The sequence below is a fragment of the Pelecanus crispus genome, chromosome 1 (assembly GCF_030463565.1).
Source record: "Pelecanus crispus isolate bPelCri1 chromosome 1, bPelCri1.pri, whole genome shotgun sequence".
In the NCBI taxonomy this organism is placed as follows: domain Eukaryota; kingdom Metazoa; phylum Chordata; class Aves; order Pelecaniformes; family Pelecanidae; genus Pelecanus; species Pelecanus crispus.
The window spans coordinates 35,045,332-35,065,255 of NC_134643.1; the positions used below are offsets into that span (position 1 = coordinate 35,045,332).

General features: G+C 40.0%; 1 protein-coding gene across 1 annotated transcript in view; it reads right to left on the reverse strand.

Moving 5' to 3' along the window:
* Nucleotides 1-19,924, reverse strand: part of NELL2 (neural EGFL like 2) — a 154,180-nt gene that overhangs the window by 69,920 nt on the left and 64,336 nt on the right. The window contains exons 10-12 of the mRNA XM_075717588.1: nt 19,087-19,178; nt 16,220-16,322; nt 12,994-13,122 (exon numbers count right to left, since the gene is read on the reverse strand). Of these exons, the coding sequence (XP_075573703.1) occupies nt 12,994-13,122; nt 16,220-16,322; nt 19,087-19,178 (324 nt within the window). The remainder of the gene's footprint in view (nt 1-12,993; nt 13,123-16,219; nt 16,323-19,086; nt 19,179-19,924) is intronic.

Consider the following 19,924-nt stretch of genomic DNA (forward strand, 5'->3'; position numbering starts at 1 on the left):
ACATTTTTCAAACGCTCACTGGAAAACAAAACTCTTTCCTACCCAGCTCACTAGAGAGCCTATACAAAATGCAAAGGAAATAAAGTCATTATTATTGCTGCTATCACATTATTATATTACATTGGCACCTGAAGACCCTAATCAAGTGTCAAAACTCCATTGCTCTACACCACGGACACACAGTTGATAAGAAGCTGCTTTTACAAACAGTTTGCAACTTTAGCACTAAATTACATCACCACTGGACAGAAAAGATAATTAATACAAATAGGATAAAGTAACAGTCGAATGACCACCAGTCACACAGACAGACCACACTAAAAACATGCTATTCCATTCCTCATTTAGCACTGCATATGCAAGCTTTGTATACATAAGTTAAGGTATTACAGATCAAGGAAGACCAAACCGGGGCAGGGAAAGAGCCCAACATCTGTTCTCTTTCAAAGCTACCAAAATAAAAGCCTTTTCATCCTGCTTACTGGTTGAAACACTGGTGTAGCTTTTTATTCACCTTTAGACACAAATGCACTAAGTACAACAGAAAACCTGATGCATTTCAATATCTAAGAAAGCCTACATTTATCTTAATTTTCCCCTGCCAAGAAGCCTAGTTAGCATATTAATGCACATTAATGTCTTACTGTTTAGCCAGTAAGATGCTGAAGTCAGTCAGTTCAATAGGGTGAATGCACCACTCCAATGGCTCTACACACTCAACAATAAAGACTTGTGTGCTTGAAGTCGGTGATGTGATATTGAGCCACCAGCTGTGATGTACTGACAACAATGTAGTCAAGGAGATCACCAACCTGCTCTGTTCCCAGTGGAACAGATTAAAGAGGCATCTCTGGGAAAATTGGTTAGTGCAAAAGTGTTTGGAATCTGCACTTCAATGATTTATTTACACTTGCAAAAACATCAAAACAAAACGAAAAAGAAGCCTTTCTTTATCCCCCCCCTCAGCGCTCAAACAAAATTTATGCAAAATATATAAACCAGGAAAAGCTTCCCTGTATCCCTTCCTCCTGCACCCTAGTGAGTTTGCTTCCCCAGAGTGAAATTCCCAGTTATGTTTTACAAACCCATCAATAAGAAGAGAACTTGACCTGCAATCTATAAATCATTGTTGACCAAAGCCTCATGCTAACAAACAAAGCCTCTCTTTAGGCCTCACTATCCATCATTGCCTTTATCCACCACAAAAGCCTGCCAGAACAAATGAATCTGGTACTAAGTCAGTAAATCTGGGCTGTAAAGAGAGGAGGCTATTTCCAGAACTGAGGATCCTTTATGGATAGTGTCCTGCCTCCAGCCATTTCCTTTAAAACTCAATGGCATCTAGCATCAGTGATCTCCCTGGTCACACTTGCAGAGGCATATGGTGGGCAGGGAGATGCTCTTGCAGGATTTTTGCTGCAAATAATATTGAGTACCCAGGAAGAGAGCAAACAGGAGCATAAAAAGCTTTATTTATAAAAATTTATAAGTGCATCAAAAATTACCCTGAACACAAGAGCAGAGTAGATTAGACCTACAATTTAAAAACAAAACAAACAAAAAACCCCACATTTTTTTTGTTAATGAAAGGTTCTGTCTTCACAGCCCTCACATTTGCCTGCCGAAGAGGGTAATGCTTTTTCACCTCTCTCACACAACTTCATCAGCAAACCTTAATCCTGACCTGAAGGCTCCACAGCTAAGAGGAAGGGCATTATTTACCCACCATTCCTGCAAATCATGGGCCTCTCTGCTAAGAATCCCAAGGATGGAAGCCAGTAACGATGGTCACCATAAAGGGCCTTCAGGCCCCTATTTTTATCACTACTGACCTGACTCATACAGAAATACACAAGCTGGGAAAGGTTGAGACTGTCTCATCTGGTCCCTGACCTAGAAAAAGGGCATCACAAGATCAGCAGATGTTAGTCACCAGTTAAGGGACTACAAAAGAGGAGAATGAAGAGTGACCGATCACAGCAACCAATACCATTGAGAAAGGTAAACGTGGATTTAAAACCAACACAACCCGTCCTGCATTCTGGACAGGGTCACAAAGGAAAAAAAGTTCTGTCGTTTTGCTTTCTCTTTGTCTTCCCTCCACCGACAACAGCCCTTCTTTTCTCACCTTCCTCCTCTGACATCAAGCTTCTCCGCTGTTTTCCTCCCTCACCTACTTTCTACCTGAGTAAGTTTGGTCCTGTCTCCAGATCTTGCTCACCTTGTCTCATCTCCTGTCTTCAACCCATCCCCTCACCAGCTCCTCCTCCTTAAAAGAAGAAGGATAGACCATAACTTCCTTAACTTTGAAGTAAGCTCCCACCAGCTTACCCATCTGTGAAAGTATTGGGGTTTTTTCCTTTCACCACCAAACACACTAACTCATCCTCAAACTCTTCCTTCTAACTTGCTTGCGTGTTTAGTACATTAAAACTTCCCAGTCCGTTGCTCCAATAAAAATGCTCTTAGTAGGGTATCTCCCACTTCCCCCGACCATATTTCCAAGCTCCTATTCTCTCCAGGCTCTCTTCGCTTTCAGCTACAACCTGGTTTCAGTATCTCGCATGCTTTGGTTTTCACATTATACTCCTATGTGTCTCTTCTTGCATGTACCCTTTCTCACCTGTTAAAAGGACAAATATCTCAGGGCTCTGGCACAGCCCTTGCTCCCTCTCCTCCCACTACTCTTTCTAGGCTCTTCATCACCAGGCAGGCCAATGGTTTAACTACTACTGTTACTCCAGTCAGTCACAAACCAATCACTGCACTTTTGTTTTGCTTTGCTCTACCAAAACCAGCACAGCAGTTTTTCCAACTGACATAATCCACAAAGGATGTTAACATCAACTTCAGTCAAAACTGTCTATTTTCTCACAATGTCCCACGTTATTTATCCCAGCTGACTGCACCACCATAGTTGTCAACACTCTTACCCTCTATAGATAATCTTTGACTTTTTCTTCTCCTTACATACATATAGCCCTGTGCCTTTGGTGTTACCAACAGGCAGTAAAAAGCCTAGCTCCAACAGCAAAATGACCAAGTGGTTACATATATATGATCTACCTCTGAAACTGGGTTTTTTTTGTTGCTGGGTTTTTTTATTATTTTTATTTTGCCTACCTTTCTGCAGTTGTGCGTCTCTCCTTCCCCAAAACAGAAAAGCACTAAAACCTAAGGAATCACAATATAACCAACCTCGTGAACTGACTACAAGAACATACCCCATCTACTGAGTTAAAACATAAAAAATAACCTCAAGCATACACAAAGACCAAGGATAAAAAAAAAATAACCTTCCACCATTCTCAGCATGCTGCCCCCAGCAAAGAACCTGGGCCACTGACAACTCACTGTACCAATGCATAGGGCGGGTAAGAGGAAATGGGCAGCTACTTGTGTCTACTGATTTTTATTGAATTATTAATGGACCTGAAGAGAAACTGGATGAGTTGCATTATAAGTGCTAGCACTGTTGTAATTGAACTAATAAGAGGTTGTTATATCTTGACTAGCCTGCTAAAGCATCAGTTAGACTAAAAATAAACTAATTATTGCATCCTCACACAAGGTGTGTTCTTTCCTCTCCCATAATTAAACTACACAGATAATGCATACACACATTGTACACGTCTTGGTGCTTTTCCCTTCATGTTATTTTAAATTTCTGATCTTTGCTTAAGTTCATGATTTCTCTGTCCATCTCCTGCAGCCTGAGAGGGGACTATTAGGACAGAAAATACTCTTAAAATAAAGGCAAAGTCACTCAAGGTCTACGTCCCTTGACAGGAGCTCTATACAGCTTTGAAAGGACACAATACAACACTATAGCGTTTCAGAAATATCATTTTTAACAGTACAAAGAGTTGTTTTTATTTCAGCTTGCCCCAGTTTTTGTAAAGGAAGACAGACTGATGAGATAAAACTGTCCTTGTTAAACATGCAGTAGGAGATACTGTTCAACAGCTACCCATGCAAGTGAGACTCTTGGAAGAAAATGAAATCTTCATCTCAGTCTCATGAAAACATCACTGGACTCCACATGTATTATATAGTCTAAAAAATATATATCACACAGGCAATTTTTGAAAACAAATATTGTCTGCCATCATGTAATGTTTTACTTGGCAAACTGCATCTTCTTACTATTTAATATCTTATAATTAATTCATATGGTAGTGTATACACGATAAAACAAGTAATTACATATAGTCAGACATGAAAGCACCCCAGGGGGCCTTTTCTTAGGCACCAAATAACTGGTCTGAAGTAGCTACATACTGAGAATAAAAAGGATGTTGTATATGATTAATTAGTGAATTTCAAGTATCAGAACAACTTACTGAGACTCCAGTTCATGATCCATCCCCCTTTATCACTGCACTCGGTTAGAAATAGGTCTTTAAATTTGAATTGCAAAATAATCTTTTTCTTTTTTTTTTTGAAGTATGACAGCTTCTCATCATTTTGAACTATGAATGTCAAGAATTTAGAAATACTTGCCACTGTCAGTGTTTTTGGTTTTCCCTATTTTAAAAGAGGAATAAGGAGTGTTAATATTTTTATACAGAAACTACAAATATATATCAGATTCTTCTCAGGAAGACGCAGCACAAATTGTACTGCACATGTGTATTTTAAAATTCATCAGAAGGCAGATGCACACATAATAGGAGAGTACCTGTAAGCTGTGGTAAGGTCCCTGTGGGTGGGTTAGACTGTATTTGGGAGTCTGAGGAAGAGATAGACTGGTGGAACCATGCTCTGACCTCCCTGAGACAGAAACAGGAACAGCCACCAGAAAAAAAACAAGATCAAGGGGAACCTGTATTCTCCTCCCACCAGGCTGAAGGCAGTAGCTTAAAGGAAAGGAGTGAACAGAAGCAAGTCCATGCTTGGGGTGGCAGGCAAACCCCCTCCTTGCCCACCTCGCCTTCCCAGGTGCCTCTGTACAACAGGTATGAGGCTCTGGAGGTGGAAGGCCAGTCAATGGATGATGTGAATGATGGCCCATCTACACCAGAGGTGTTGACAAGGTCAGAAAGGCCTACCCCCTGTATCATGACCACCTCCACAAGGAAGAAAAGATGGGTTATGGTGTCCTGGTTTCGGCTGGGATAGAGTTAATTTTCTTCTTAGTAGCAGGCATAGTGCTCTGTTTTGGATTTAGTAGGAGAAGAATGTTGATAACACGCTGATGTTTTTAGTTGTTGCTAAGTACTTGCTTATGCTAGGCAAGGACTTTTCAGCTCCCATGCTCTGCCAGGTGCACAAGAAACTGGGAGGGGGCACAGCCAGAAGAGTTGACCCAAACTGCCCAAAGGGCTATTCCATACCATATGACATCATGCTCAGTATAGAAACTGGGGGGGTTGGCCGGGGAGCAGTGATCGCTGCTCGGGAATTGTCTGGGTATCGGTCGGCAGGTGTTGAGCAATTGCATTGTGCATCACTTGCTTTGTATATTATTATTACTGTTAATATTATATTGTTATTATTACTACTACTGTTTTACTTTATTTCAATTATTAAACTGTTCTTATCTCAACCCAGGAGTGTTTCTCACTCTTACTCCTCCAATTCTCTCCCCCATCCCACTGGGGCAGGAGGAGTGAGCAAGCAGCTGTGTGGTGCTTAGCTGCTGGCTGGGGTTAAACCATGACAGCTGGATATGAGCCAGCAATGTGCACTCGCAGCGCAGAAAGCCACCCATATCCTGGGCTGCATCAAAAGAAGCGTGGCCAGCAGGCTGAGGGAGGCAATTCTGCCCCTCTACTCTACCCTCATGAGGCCCCACCTGGAGCGCTGCGTCCAGCTCTGGAGCCCTCAGTACAGGAAAGACATGGACCTGTTTGCGCGGGTCCAGAGGAGGGCCACAAAAATGATCAGAGGGATGGAACACTTCTCCTATGAGGACAGGCTGAGAGATCTGGGGCTGTTCAGCCTGGAGAAGAGAAGGCTGCAGGAAGACCTTACTGTGGCCTTTCAGTACTTAAAGGGGGCTTATAAGAAAGATGGAGACAAACTATTTAGCAGGGCCTGTTGTGACAGGACAAGAGCTAACGGTTTTAAACTACAGGAGGGTAGATTCAGACTAGATATAAGGAAGAAATTTTTCACAATGAGGGTGGTGAAACACTGGAACAGGTTGCCCAGATAGGCTGTAGACGCCCCATCCCTGGAAACATTCAAGGTCAAGTTGGACGGGGCTCTGAGCAACCTGATCTGGTTGAAGATGTCCCTGCTCACTGCAGGGGAGCTGGACTAGATGACCTCTAAAGGTCCCTTTCAACCCAAACTATTCTATGACTCTATGATTCCATTTGGGGTTTGGGTAGGGTCTAAAGCATGCAGCACATTCCTGCAAGCTATCCAGTAGATAACTGCCTGTTCTACAGAAACAAGTGGCGATACCACAACTCAGCTGTCTCTCAAACAATGCCACACTAGTTAGAGCACCATAATGGATACAATCACTGTGGCTGCTGGTGCTCTGCACTCCTCATAAAAGAATACTTATTTTAAATTCAGTTTGATTCAATGCCAGGCATTTCTGTGTCTTTGTTACAGCACTTGGGGATTCAGCCTCTACGTATCATTAAGATGTGTCACACTGAGGTTTTAAAAGTTATGTAAGAAAACCAACCAGCTGGCTGTGGATACTTTTCAGCACAGTGACAGCATCTAGTATTTTCAGTAGTCACCTCCCAGCTACTAGCGAAAACTGGAGAGAAAGAAAAGCAAGAACAAAATGAAGGCTTTAGTTTCTTCTCTTTTTTGCTTTGAGGTTGCAGATTTAAGCAATTTAAACTTACACCTTAATTTCTCATTTAAAAACAAAATGCAACATATGCTTTTATTGCTGGTGGAAAAGGGCTGCTCTCAGTACAATAAAGCATCACCTTACCAGGCACTGGTAACACAGAAGACTTTAAAAGAGTTTCCAAGAGTCTCCCTTTATATGATTAGTTTCAGCTTTTTTTTAATCATAATAGCGTCACTGTCAGTCCTGGCTATGGGTGGATGATAGACTCAGTCTGAACATCCTTCCTGTAGAAGTAATTAAAATCAAGTAATACTGAATCACATCCTGCAATTTGTACATGTACAAACCATTCCACTGCCACAGGCAGAGGGACTGTATGTACCCCAGCATGCACCACACTTTATGAACTTGTGTCAGGGATACTAGTAGTACACTTTAAGCGAGGAATTTGCTCTATTATCTTCCTGAGTAAGAGCCATGGCAGACAAGAAGGATTTGGCCTACTCTGACACAGTGACACATTAGAACTGGCCTGATAATTCTTCATATTTAGATTTCTCAGTAACATAATGATGGAAATAAGATGACACTTAGTGCTCTTGCTGAGAAAAAGTATTAATAATTCATAATATATTAATAGTTTAATATTAATGTTTAATTTTAATATTAATAATGTTTAATTACTTTTTAATAGAGATTTGGAAACAACATTCTGCCCTCCTAGAGTGAAAGTTTTTCTTTCTGCTTGATTAGTTTTCCAACCCAACCCAAAATGACAAGGTAATGACTCAAACACTGCCAGTTGATGGAGATGGAAATCTTTATTTCTTAGCTCTATGTGATACTACTGCCACATCTCAGTTACAAAAAAAAAGAATTATGTATGAAGAGAGAAGTTTGGGTAACCTTCCCAGTTCCACAAAACTGACAGTACTGCAGAGCTCCTAAGTATGACTCTCACCCAAAGAATACGGTGCATACCATGAAGACAGCAAAGCTAGCAAATAGCCCAATATTGGTTATGAAAGACCCAGAGGACTAAACAGAATATATTTTAATATGCTGGGGTTTATCTCCATTACAGAAGGCTCTATCTCACTTACACTCTTCTCAATATTACACTTTCCAAAAGAAAAAAATGTGTTGTTGATTACTGCAGTTGGCCAATATAAAGCAACACGTATCATACTGCAATTTGATTATTTTTATCTTTTTTAAGATTTCTTCTCTTCACTGCAATCTGTAGAAATCAGGCTTATTCTGAAAATATACTTTATTTTTGTAATCCAGTAGTTAAAAATCAACAAGATTAGCAGTAAGATTAACAGATTGTACTAATTAGATGAGTGAAGAAGTGTGATGTTTTTGTTGTTGGGGGAAGAGAGTTGAATAATGTATTAATATTTTTACCCAAACACAGGGATAAATTAGTAAATCTTTCCAAGCAGAATGAGAACATACAACTGTGAGCTAAGGGAGACCTGATCAGGTCCAACCAAATGGTGCTTCCAACATGTTTCAGACATCTACTCTGGAAAGAAACAATTCATCCTCTAAGACTGCTTACTTCCCTCCACTGAGGACGACTCAAATCCAGCTAGCTTATTCAAAAGCAGATTTCTAAACTGAAGACCTTCTCCCCTCAAGGGACAATCATCAGTGAAGCTGATGCAATTCTCAAATGTGGACAAAGTCACTCAGGTTTTGGTCTCATTTCAGCTGCTGCACTTGAAACTGGGATAAACATGGCAACAGCAGAGAAACTAGGAGAGTGGTTTCACTAAAATTTGTTTAATAATATTAAATGATCCCCAACTGTTAAGATAAGTTAGCTAGGTTGTTCACTGTGCAACTAGTACAACTAAATTCCCAAATATCAGAAAATAAACATTATGGTCCACACATCCATAAGGTAAATTTGTGATGTGTGGACGGTTGACCCTGGGCAGCAATTCAGCATCCACCAGCTGCTCTCTCATTCCTCTCCTCCAGTAGGATGGGGGAGAGAATCAAAAGAGCAAAAGTGAGAAAAAACTCATGGGTTGAGATAAAGACCATTTAATAAGTGAAGGGGAAAACAGGGAAAAAAGGTGATTCAAAGTCAATCACTCTCCAGCTCCCACCAGCAGACCGATGCCCAGCCAGTCTTCGAGCAACAGCCACCTTAGAAAGAGTAACCCCATTTTACTGCTGAGCACAACATCACATGGTCTGGGATATCCCTTTGGTCACAGTTGGGCTCAGCTGTCCTGGCTGTGTCCCCTCCCAGTCTCTCGCCCACCCCCAGCCTACCAGCTGTGGGGGAAGTGAGAAACAGAGATGGCCTTGACACTGTGCAAGCACTGCTCAGTAATAGCTGAAACATCCCTGTGTTATCAACACTATTCTAGTCACAAATCTAAAACACAGCACCACACAGGCTGCTATGAAGAAAATTAACTTAATCCCGGCCAAAATCAGTACATGATGTAAAACAGGCTCTGCACCAGGCAAAATCCTCTTGATAAAGAAGCAAATAACCTGTTTTTCTCAGATCATGTTCAGTCTTGGTGCTTACAAAAGATTACTGCATTCTCCTGTCTTCTTTCTTGAGTCTGCTCTCCTCTCTATTTAATCAGCAATCCTTGGCAACACTTCTGAAGTGAAATCAGATTTTGCACAGAGATAGCTGAGTGGTGTTATTAAATCAGAAAATCAGACTTCAAGCAATCCTTCCATGTGCAGTCTCCAAAGGGTACAAGTAACACTTCCTCCCCAAACACATCTTTTGAGGAGTGCCAAAAGTGCATGACGGTACATGAAAACTGATTAGGTTCAAGGATCTGAGAAGAACACCTAAAGCTGCCACCAGCAGACTATTTGCAAAACCATCTTATTTGAAATATGGGTACATTTTACTCTTCTAGATGCATCAGAATATCTTGATAGCCAAGAATCACAAACTTTATCCTTAAAAACTTTTTCAGCATAACTCCAACACCACAAATGTACCGGGCATTGAACACTATTTGAAATATACCCCTGAGGGTGATCGTCAGTTTGAGAGCACTGCAGGTGCTGCTTTGGGAAAAACTAATTACACTTCATCAGAATATCTCTTTTTGTAAAATGTTGATGTTAGGTAGGCTATACACCAAGGATGCTATATTCCAAAGCATCTACACCTAGGCAGCACAGCATAATCCATACCCAACCTGCCCACAAGGTATCTCAAACTGCATAACTTGAGGCAGAAAATAAATTTCAGAGTACTTGGAATAAGGCTTACAGAACGTAAATTAAGAAATCCCAACTCTTTAAGTATTGCTTTAAACAGTCCTCCAAGGGAAAGCTAAATGTGGCATAAATATTAACAAATATTATTATTATTATAAACCAGAAAGGTATCCACCATAACAGTATCTAGAGACATCACACAGCTTTGGAAAAGCACCAGTTCTTTCTAGGACAGAAGCCAAACTCTTCCATCATTCAGATGAAATTTATGCAGCTTTTCCAGACCCACAACTGAAAACTGCTTTGAATATTATTTTTGTTCTTCTACCTTAAGAAGAAGTTCTGCCAATGGAAGCATCATTATTTCCATTTATTCTTCAAATTTTCACAGTGCTGAGGCACAAATCAGAATTTTATTTAGTGACGTTTGGCTTTAACACAGAATCAATGACATCCAATTTTGCAGTATATCTGAAATTTGTCAAGTGCAAACATAAAAACAGCTATCATACCCATGGGCTCCAGCCATTACAAAAAGCCTTCTCTGAAAGGCTTTGTGTTGACTCGACATTTCTACACTTGGCATTGCTCATAATTAAAGTCACAATAATCGCACAGTGAAGAAAGGGTATGTGCTGGGAAAGGGAGGTTGGGACCATTTCAGCCTTTCAAGATGAGGGACAGGACTCTGAAAAGACTTGGTGTTACACTATTGCTATTGTGGCCTTCGCTATTAAATTGTTTAATATTAAGGTAAGAGTTTCCTTCCAGAAATAAAAAAACTTGGTGCTCAAAGAGACATTTGGGCTGGAAAAAGGGATACAATACTTAAAGCACAACTCTGAAGAAACATGGGTATTTCAGGCTCCTGCCCCTCCTCTTCCACAAAAAACAATCCTAAAGTTTCAACCTGGAACCTTATTTCCCCTCCTTCCAGCATATGACCGGCACACTCAGTCAGGGATGGCCAGCCAAGGCTAGTTCTGGACTTGTGTACCAAATGTGCAGAGTTCAAGCGTGGGTGCCTACACTGCCGCTACGGTACATAACAAGCAGCAAAGCTAGGCTGTTTTGCCTGCTGAGTTATCTTCACCCTTGGCTGGGAGAACCTCATCTGGCAGAGGTGCAACCTCATGAGCTTCGCTCGCGTGGGCACATCTTCCTAATGGGACTTACTCCTGCTATCTTCAACGTGAGCAAGAGCTCCTGGATCAGGCCTTGAATCATACCCATTTTTAAGAGAGAATTTAATGCATCCAAACATAGTAACGTAATTATTATTTTTATATAAATAATGTGTCCCAACCTTTTATTCACTTATGCAAGATTTTTGAAAGCACTTAAGTAGATTGATAATTACCACCCAGAAACAATGTCATTTGCCCATACAGAAGCAATCAGGACAAGAAATCTTCTCAAAAAATCATCATACTGAATTCAGGTACTGCACAAACTGGTAAATCCACTTATAATAAGAATGCATCAGTCTCCCATGTGATAATCTACTGTGTCCTCACCTAAACATTTCACCACTAATGCTGATCAAAAAGCTTCTTTTGTTTTTTGCTTATGACATGCCTGGCAAGTCCCACACATAGCAACAGACTCTAATTAGAGTGATGTGGAGATCACTAAGAGAGCATAACTTGTTTTTCTGCTTTCATTCAGCAGAGTAACAATAGAGCCGCAGAAAAAACCTTCTTAAAGCACCTGATTTCATGATAACTCCATTGCTGCTGTGACCCCCTTGAAAAGGAAACGGCTGATGAGTTCCCAGAAATGCAGATCCGCAGCCTAAGCCTCAGCATAGTCTCCAGGGACTATGGGGTAAAAAGTGGCTGATGCTGCAACGCAGAACAAGCTCTACAGCAGGTCCTGATGTCAGATGCCTGGTGGGACATGATGAGGGGCAAGGGATTTGTTTCTGCATGATTTTTCTTTCTACTTTTCAAAACAGGCTTCCATCAGAAAGCTTACCGTAAACATTAAGCGGAGAGGTATGCAAAGCTGAATTAATTATATGCTCCTTTCCTGAAAAGAATCATGAAATTCTCAAATCTAAATCTACAGATGAGCACTCCTGCTGACATTAATGCAGCTACTAACTCAGGTAAGCTGCAGACATTAACTTTTGCAGAGTTCAGCCAAAGGAACAGTCTTAAAAGGCCTTGATTCATCCCATTTAATTGTGCATCACCAGAGAACCATCCAGTTATTAGGTGGGACTGCAGAGTACCTCAGACTCTACTCCCAGGTGCTTAACTTCCAGTTTAGCAGGCTAAATTTTAACTGAACTGCTTATTAGTCAAAGGCCATCCTGCTGCCAACACTTAAGCTTTATGGTAAGAATGGCCTGCTAGTACGCTAGTATTATGTGTTTGCAGAATCAGGGTTTTCATGAGGAAGAGCAACAGTTAGCCCAAAAACTAAGAGATTGTGCAGAGGACTTTGGCTCTCACTGCTGGAGTGGGGATCGTTTTCTTCACAGGATTACACTAGGCTGTAAAGACACAAATTATAGTGGCTTCTCTTCTGATTAAGTAGTTTCTTGCTCCCTGATACTAAAAGAGCAGCTCAAATAATAAATCATTACTCAGTATGATTAATACTAGTATCTAGTCTATAGCATTTAGTTACTTCCTAGGGAGAGAGAATGAGAACAGGCAGCAGTGAAAAGGGAAACTAAATGTTATACTAATACACTACTCAAATGGCTGACTTTTAGGTTGCCTGAATATCTGAATACCATGAAAAAAAAAGAAAACTTTCCTATGGAATCATGCTTGTAATTCAAGACTTCAGCCATACTAACTTGCAACGTTGACACTGATCAGAATTCTTTTTTTTTTTTTAAATAACTTAATTGAAGAGAGAATTATTTTAGTTGATTAATACGCTGCATATCTAATTCATTGCATTTAATAGGCCTATCCCTTTGACGACTCATGAATCAATACATTCTTACCACAGTAATTTATACAGCATAGCTACACATCTTTACAAGGTATTACCTTCACAGTAGGCATTGTCCTCCCGAAGGGCTCGGAAGCCATCTCGGCAGCTACAGACAGCTCTGTCATCTAGGTTTCGGCAGACAGAATGCTCCATACAGTTATGCCCTTCAGTGCAAAAGTCATGGCCTGTACAGAAACAAATATGATTGAGGGTTAAAAAGAATCCAGGGATTATAAAACATCCCTGTCAAAGACAGTCCTATCTTTTTTTCAGTTAGGTCAAAGAATACCTTTCTATTGTCCATGAGATACAGAGAAATGAATTGTACCAAGAATGAAACGGATGAAAGGAGTAGTAAAGGCCACAAGAACAGACGGTCTCTAGGTCTTCGATTCAATTTCAGGTTATGGCATTGATCTAAGGCAGCTGGATATGAGGCTTGCTTAAATCCCCTTACTGTCTCCTTGTCATTGATACATACTTTTACAGGACACTTCTTAATTATATTTTTTTTCTTTTTTTTTTTTTTTTGGACATTTATAAAAGAGCTCAATAGCTTAGACATTCAGTAGCTCATTTGCTAGTGGTACTACTTTCTTTCCTAGCACTTTTTGTTCCCAGGTGTATTTATAAAATCCTTCAACATTTAACCGAAAGTCTTTGATTAACATTGACTTGTTTTGCTTTTCTCTTCCCCTTATTGTTTCCTTTCAAGCTCCATTGACTGAATACTCTTCCCTGATTGCATCATCCTTTCCATTTCAGAGAAATTTATTTTTAAAATCTCACCTTTTAGCCATCCCTATTACCTATTTTCCTACAGTTTCCCTTCCATTTTTCCTGAGTGTGACTGTTTTCCATTGCACCTTAGTTACAAATTTTTAAGGTTCTGAAGTTATTTTCCAGGCTGGAAAATTTAGATTGAACCTTTCAACTCAGTGGTTTTTTTTAAATTCCTTCTGTTTGCTCTAATGAAATCTAGTGCTGTTATGTTGCTGAACGCCATTAAATCACCCTTTATTATGCTGAATTCAAGCTGGTTCTAGTAACTGACTTGAAGCTCCCACAATTTTCACATCTGTTTATAAAGGTGTGGAGCTTGTGTCCTTCATTGCTTTCTCAATAATTTCTCTTGTTTAAAGTTTTCTTCTTTAACTGAAGCATTAGAATTGATCAAGCAGCAGTACTCCACTGTTGTTTTCCAATAACTACTTTCTTGTTTCAAAATCTCGCACAAGAGAACTGGGGAGTGTGGGTCAGGCTCAGGGGACCAGGACTGGTGTAACAGCAACAGCTCCAGAATGCAAGCTGGAATCAGGCTGCAACATAGGCCTCTTACAAAATAACAAACAAGTATTTGTTGGCAGTAAAGAATATTATTTTTATCACTCCACCTGGCTTCTGCTTCATCTTTTGCTATGGAAGAGCTTCTACCCCTAACTTCACAGAAGCTAAGTTAAATGAGCACTTCAAGCAGGACAATGGCAGAGTCTGCTTGGAGGTTAGGTCAGAGAGGTGTTTTGCACCTGGGCAGCTCATGAACAGTGAGCAACACAAACCAAGTAAAACAAGACAAGAGAAACAGAAGAGCCTGTAAAGGCAGAATGTTTTAGTACTGAGACCCAGTGACATGGTCATGATGCAAACATCACAGTCCTACTATGATATGACAGCTAGATGTTGTCTTTCTCTCTTTCTTTCCTGCTGTGGATTGTCTCTCTGTAACCTAGAGATACATTTAGGTAATGTTACTTAAACATTATCACTCACCGTAGCTACCACAGTGCTATTAGGTTAATGGTTGGACTGGATGATCTTAAAGGTCTTTTCCAACCTAAACGATTTTATCATTCTATGGTTATCTAACACAGGACATTAAGAAGCAAAAAGCTCTACACTTTTACTAGCATTAGAAGGTCTTCAGTACTCATTGATGACAGCGGAAGTGTGTGTGTGTCAAGAGCAACCTCTGGCCATGGCAATATCAACTCTTTGTCTTTTTGTTGTCTTCTTCATTGAAGCCTGAGTTAATGGCAAAGCAATAGTCTTACTTTTAGATTTCCTGGCCTGGATTGGCATTAAATAACTAAGAATGTACATGTTATCCAGAATGGGTAACGGCTTTTATACTGATTTTTTGTTTTTCTGAAGATTCTTAACGCTTACCTAACAGCTGTATTAATAAACAAAATACATGCTGCTGAATAATAGCATACAGCAGTTGCTTGTTTAAAGAATAAGCTCCATAGCTCATGAGAGGCCAAGCTAGGATGGTTCAGGTAGGATTGAATACGTTCAGAAAGCACTCATCTGACATATATTAAAATTTTCTAGCTATACCAGGCATAAGAAACACAGAATTCTTTTCTCTAAGCCACTGAAGATTTTATAGAAAATTATCATTAAAAAAATCCTTTTTGACTGTGATAGACTTCAAGACCTATCAACTTTTCTTAAGTTTTTTTCTTCTACTTTCTTATCTCTCTGCTTGATGTCATTAATCATATCCTTCATGTTTGCACCAAGTAGCACAGAAACAAGAATAGCTGCACTCTTCTTTTCACTGAAGTATACCTAAAATCAGCCCAAGAGTCTAACACCTTCTTTCATGCCCAGTATCAATTTATCATCATTTAGCTATAGAAGAAACAGATGTAGCCACTTGAAGATGCAATTGCTCATAGCTTTGAAGATACCGGTATTAGTCCAGATCAAAAGAGTGGGCTCAAGACACAGAGCACTTCATGCACCTCTCCCCTTATGTAAGGATCAGTCTGGGTGTAACACGCAAAGGTGCTTAGCACACAAAAATATTGCCCAAAGCTCCTGCTTCTAGATGCCACTACAACCCCAAACAGGTAAACAAGTTACTCCAGTCTTTGAACAACTGCATAACATGAACAGTTCCCCAGAAGAGACATCTCAAAGCATCTCAGAAAGATGCTGGGGAACACGGACATTTCTCCAATTTCATTTTGTTTGGACACATGACTGGGTGAAAGGTAGAAAATCACTAATTATGTATATGATTCCTTTGACTTTTCATCCACTTTTTGGCTAGAATGAAAAACACAAGTGCCAGTAAACTCTTCACAGAATTTACAGTATCAGACATTTTACAAACAATTTTCAGATGTGATGATGCAGATGTTAAATATTTAGCTTCCCAAGATGTATAGTGATTATCACGTGTAGAAGTGCCTTATTCAAAATTATAAGAAAAAAGTCTATATAATCTATAAGAATGGAAAATTACACCGAGCTTATATATATCCACCTTACCTTTACAGATTTTGCAGCAACTGTGAGATAAGGGGATCTGTTGAGATTCTGGGCAGTTCAAAGCTGTACAACTGTCTTTTGGAATACGTTGCATTTTGTGGTCCTGTTAAATTGAGGTAATTGATTAATTTTGTGAGAGAAGAAATAAATTACAACTTTAGTGGAGTTTTAGCGTTATAATATACAAACAAAAAACTGTCTATGCCAAACTCCAGGTACCTTCAAACACCATTTGAAAGGACAACATAGCACAATAAAGGCATCAGTAACTCCCCTATACTCAAACATTTTCAAGCAAGCAAGTGTGGCAACAGCTCTCATTCTTCTTGTCTTAGCTGTCAAGCAACTTGCCTCAGAAGTTGCTCTTGAAATTATGCCTGAAAGAGTAACAACTACTTCTCAGAAACTGAGGCAGCGGATTCCAGAATCATGGGTCCTCATAAGGAATACTCTAAAGCAGCTTGTTATTTATACAGCAAGTAAAATCAGACTTGAACATCTCTGATCTCAACACTGTGGAAGTAACACTGAAGGAAACTGGCACCGATTCCCTATTAGGAAAGAGAGGGTTTCTCAGCTAAATTTGGATCAGGCATCTGGAAATGTCCAGTGCCCAAGGTGGTATCTGAATATCTTCAGGCACTTAGTGCAGATCACACACAGTCACTGCAGTATGACCACATGAAACGCCTGCCTTATCAATCCGGCTACCGCAGATGTAACCACCTTTAGGCTCCCTCTGGCCCTCATTAATGCGTCTTGCAGTGCTCTAGTCATGATATGGCAAAAACAGAAAACAAGGCAAACAACAACATGTTCTTCAGAGGCATCTGCCTTAAAATCAGCAATCTGGTTAAAATATGAACTCACTGAACTCAGGACCCTGTATTTCTGCATAGAAGAAAAGTACCTAAAATTACGCATATGCCCTTGCATGTATTATTATTATGGGTCTAGCATTTAATTTTAAATCCTCTTTAAGCATTAAATATAAAGATGAAACCTGAACACAATGGTCAATATCAAAATTACTGCTCAAACTTTACCTTAAACAATCTTGACAGAGAAAACAACCCTAACCTGATAATACAGTAAAGCAAACCAGCCACAGATGTGTTATACGCGAGGACAAGCAAAATGCAACAATCCCACAAAATAAAGAAAAAAACACTTTTGACAGAAATAATATCAGAGTAGTCTGGATTGCATTTAGTTTTTTTACAAATTCAAATGTGGATGAGAGTTTTTCATTTGCTTGTTTTATAATATTCAAACAGAAAAGTCCATGCCTATGGCAGGCACAACTCTTAGCAGCCAAACAAAAAAAATGGTGTTTAGAATTACATGCAGACAAAAAGAAGAAATTCCCTACATTGCCTTCGTAACATCATTATGAGCCTTCAAGCATGAAATCAGTACTTGTGCCATTCCTGTTAAGTCTCTCTTGAGCTGGAGTCATCAATTATATCCTTTTATGAGAACTCTGGTAGTAATAAAATAGTGACCACCTATGACTTCCTAACTGACCAACACAGTTGTGGATTTTCTGCTCTGAATAATCATTCACAAGGCTGTTCAGCAGAAACTGTATGTACTTTGGTCCTTGAAAAAGCAGCATTTGAATCAGCCAAAGTTGCTGCTTAAGATTTCTACCAGGACAGTCAGGCAGCCCACCAGCAAACAAGTATAATCAACAAAATATAGACTAGCACAGCCAACAGAGGCATTTTGTTCATGCAGTATCGCACTTGCCAGCTGCAAGAAATATGAGGCAACATCACATAACTTTTGATGGTTGTTAATTATATGCATTGACTAATCACAGAATTCACGTCCCAGGGGTCATGTTGAAAATACAAGCTAACAGTCCGGAAAAGCGTACAACTGAATCCAAAATTATTTCTGGTCAGCTTCTCCTTTCCTTTCTCAAAAGGGTTTCAAAGCACCTACTCCAGTAATAAGCTCACAAAGATTAAAATCAACAGCAGTAAGACAATGGTCCCCAGTTCTACTTTGTAAAACACACTTTTTCACAACTGTATGAAAATGTTTTCAGATTTCCAGAAACTGGTCCAATAGATAGCTGCAGTGTGGCCAGAGGAGTTGCTCCCCTCTCTTTCTCCACCCTAGAAATGTGCGCCCAGGTTTTCAACCCCATGCAAGAGCATGCAGCTCTCTAACCAGAGGCAATCCCTCCCATCCCTCCCCTGGAGAGGCAACGCGGGACCCACTGCAGCAGTTTGCGCAATTCTCAACCCACAGCTGTCCCTGGGGTATATTTTGCCCTTAAAATGCATTTGTGCCCTGAAGAGCAACTCTCTTCATGCAGCAGGACAAGACTGACTCAGCATCAGCCATGTTCTGTTTACAAATAAAACAATACCCCTACCCCATTTCCATCACTAGAAATACCAGACACACCTGGTGTGCCAGCTCTTTTCCTTCATTTTCATCTATCTTTTCCTCTAAGAATTACCCTAAATTCCAAATTATGCCTCCATCACATTTGTGGACCTTTTGTACCTGAGCACATAATTTTGAACAATAACACTGCACATGTGTCAATGGAAACATGAAGTAGTCTGCTGGTTTTTTATTACTGATGATGGAGACGATACCTAAGGAGGAAAGAATGCAGCTTGATTGTCAAGCTGCGTAATCAAAGCTTGCAGCTATGTAAAGTAAATTCATTTGCAAAATTTGATGTGGAACTCAGTAAGACAATATAAACACAGGACCCCTTAGATGCCTTTTCTATTGCCACTTCCTAAGGCAGACCTGTCCATATTTCAACAGTTTCTTTCAGTGGGACTTTGATATTTCTAACATGCAAGAATTTATTTTCCCCCCGTCACCGGTATTCTTACCTTGCATTCAAAGAGAACACAGTCCCCTGAGCTTGAATACACAGTTTCTCTTTGTCCTTCAAAGTAGGTTCTGCCTTCAAATACGCACACCACTTCAGGAGAAAATAAAAAAAAAAAAAAAACCAAACAATGATTTTGTAAAAAAGTATTAGTACTCTGCTTATAGAACCGATACATTTTCTTAAAGGTAAGTGCATTTCAAAATTAAAAGATTGAATCAACTGCAAGAATATTCTAAACCCACCTGTACGAGTCTGGATATCACAAAACAAAAATAATCAGAGGAGAAAAAAACCCACAAAAGAACCAGAAAAGCACACATAAGTAGAAGGTGAAGGATGTTGAAGCAATATGGAGTACTGATGGCTACTGAGAGGGCAGAAGGGATGTGTCTCGGGTCACGCCAAGGAAGCTGTGACTGCCTGCAACACAGCTCAGGGGCAAAAATGGAGCTGTGAGAGCAGTGCCAGTGGCATTAATAGATAACCAGTTTCTTGAAGAGGAATGTTGTATGACGGAGGGTGATTACTGAAGCCACATATTTATTCGTTATCAGAGCCCTTTGATGTTTCATCACCCCACACAGGTCTTGTATTATTTTGATTATCCAGTTATTTACCATTACTGCTGAAGTATATTAAGAGTATATGAATTTTTTTGTACAGAAACTGACCTTCAGTGACTGTCTGGGTTTTTTTCCCCCCAACAGAAGTAGGATCAAGTCTCTGACGATCAAATGACAGAATGATCCCCCCCAGGCTCGGTGTTTGCTATACCACGACCTGGCCCAGTGCCACTCCTGCACCCTGGCAGTACCTGGTTTTATAGCACTCTGCTG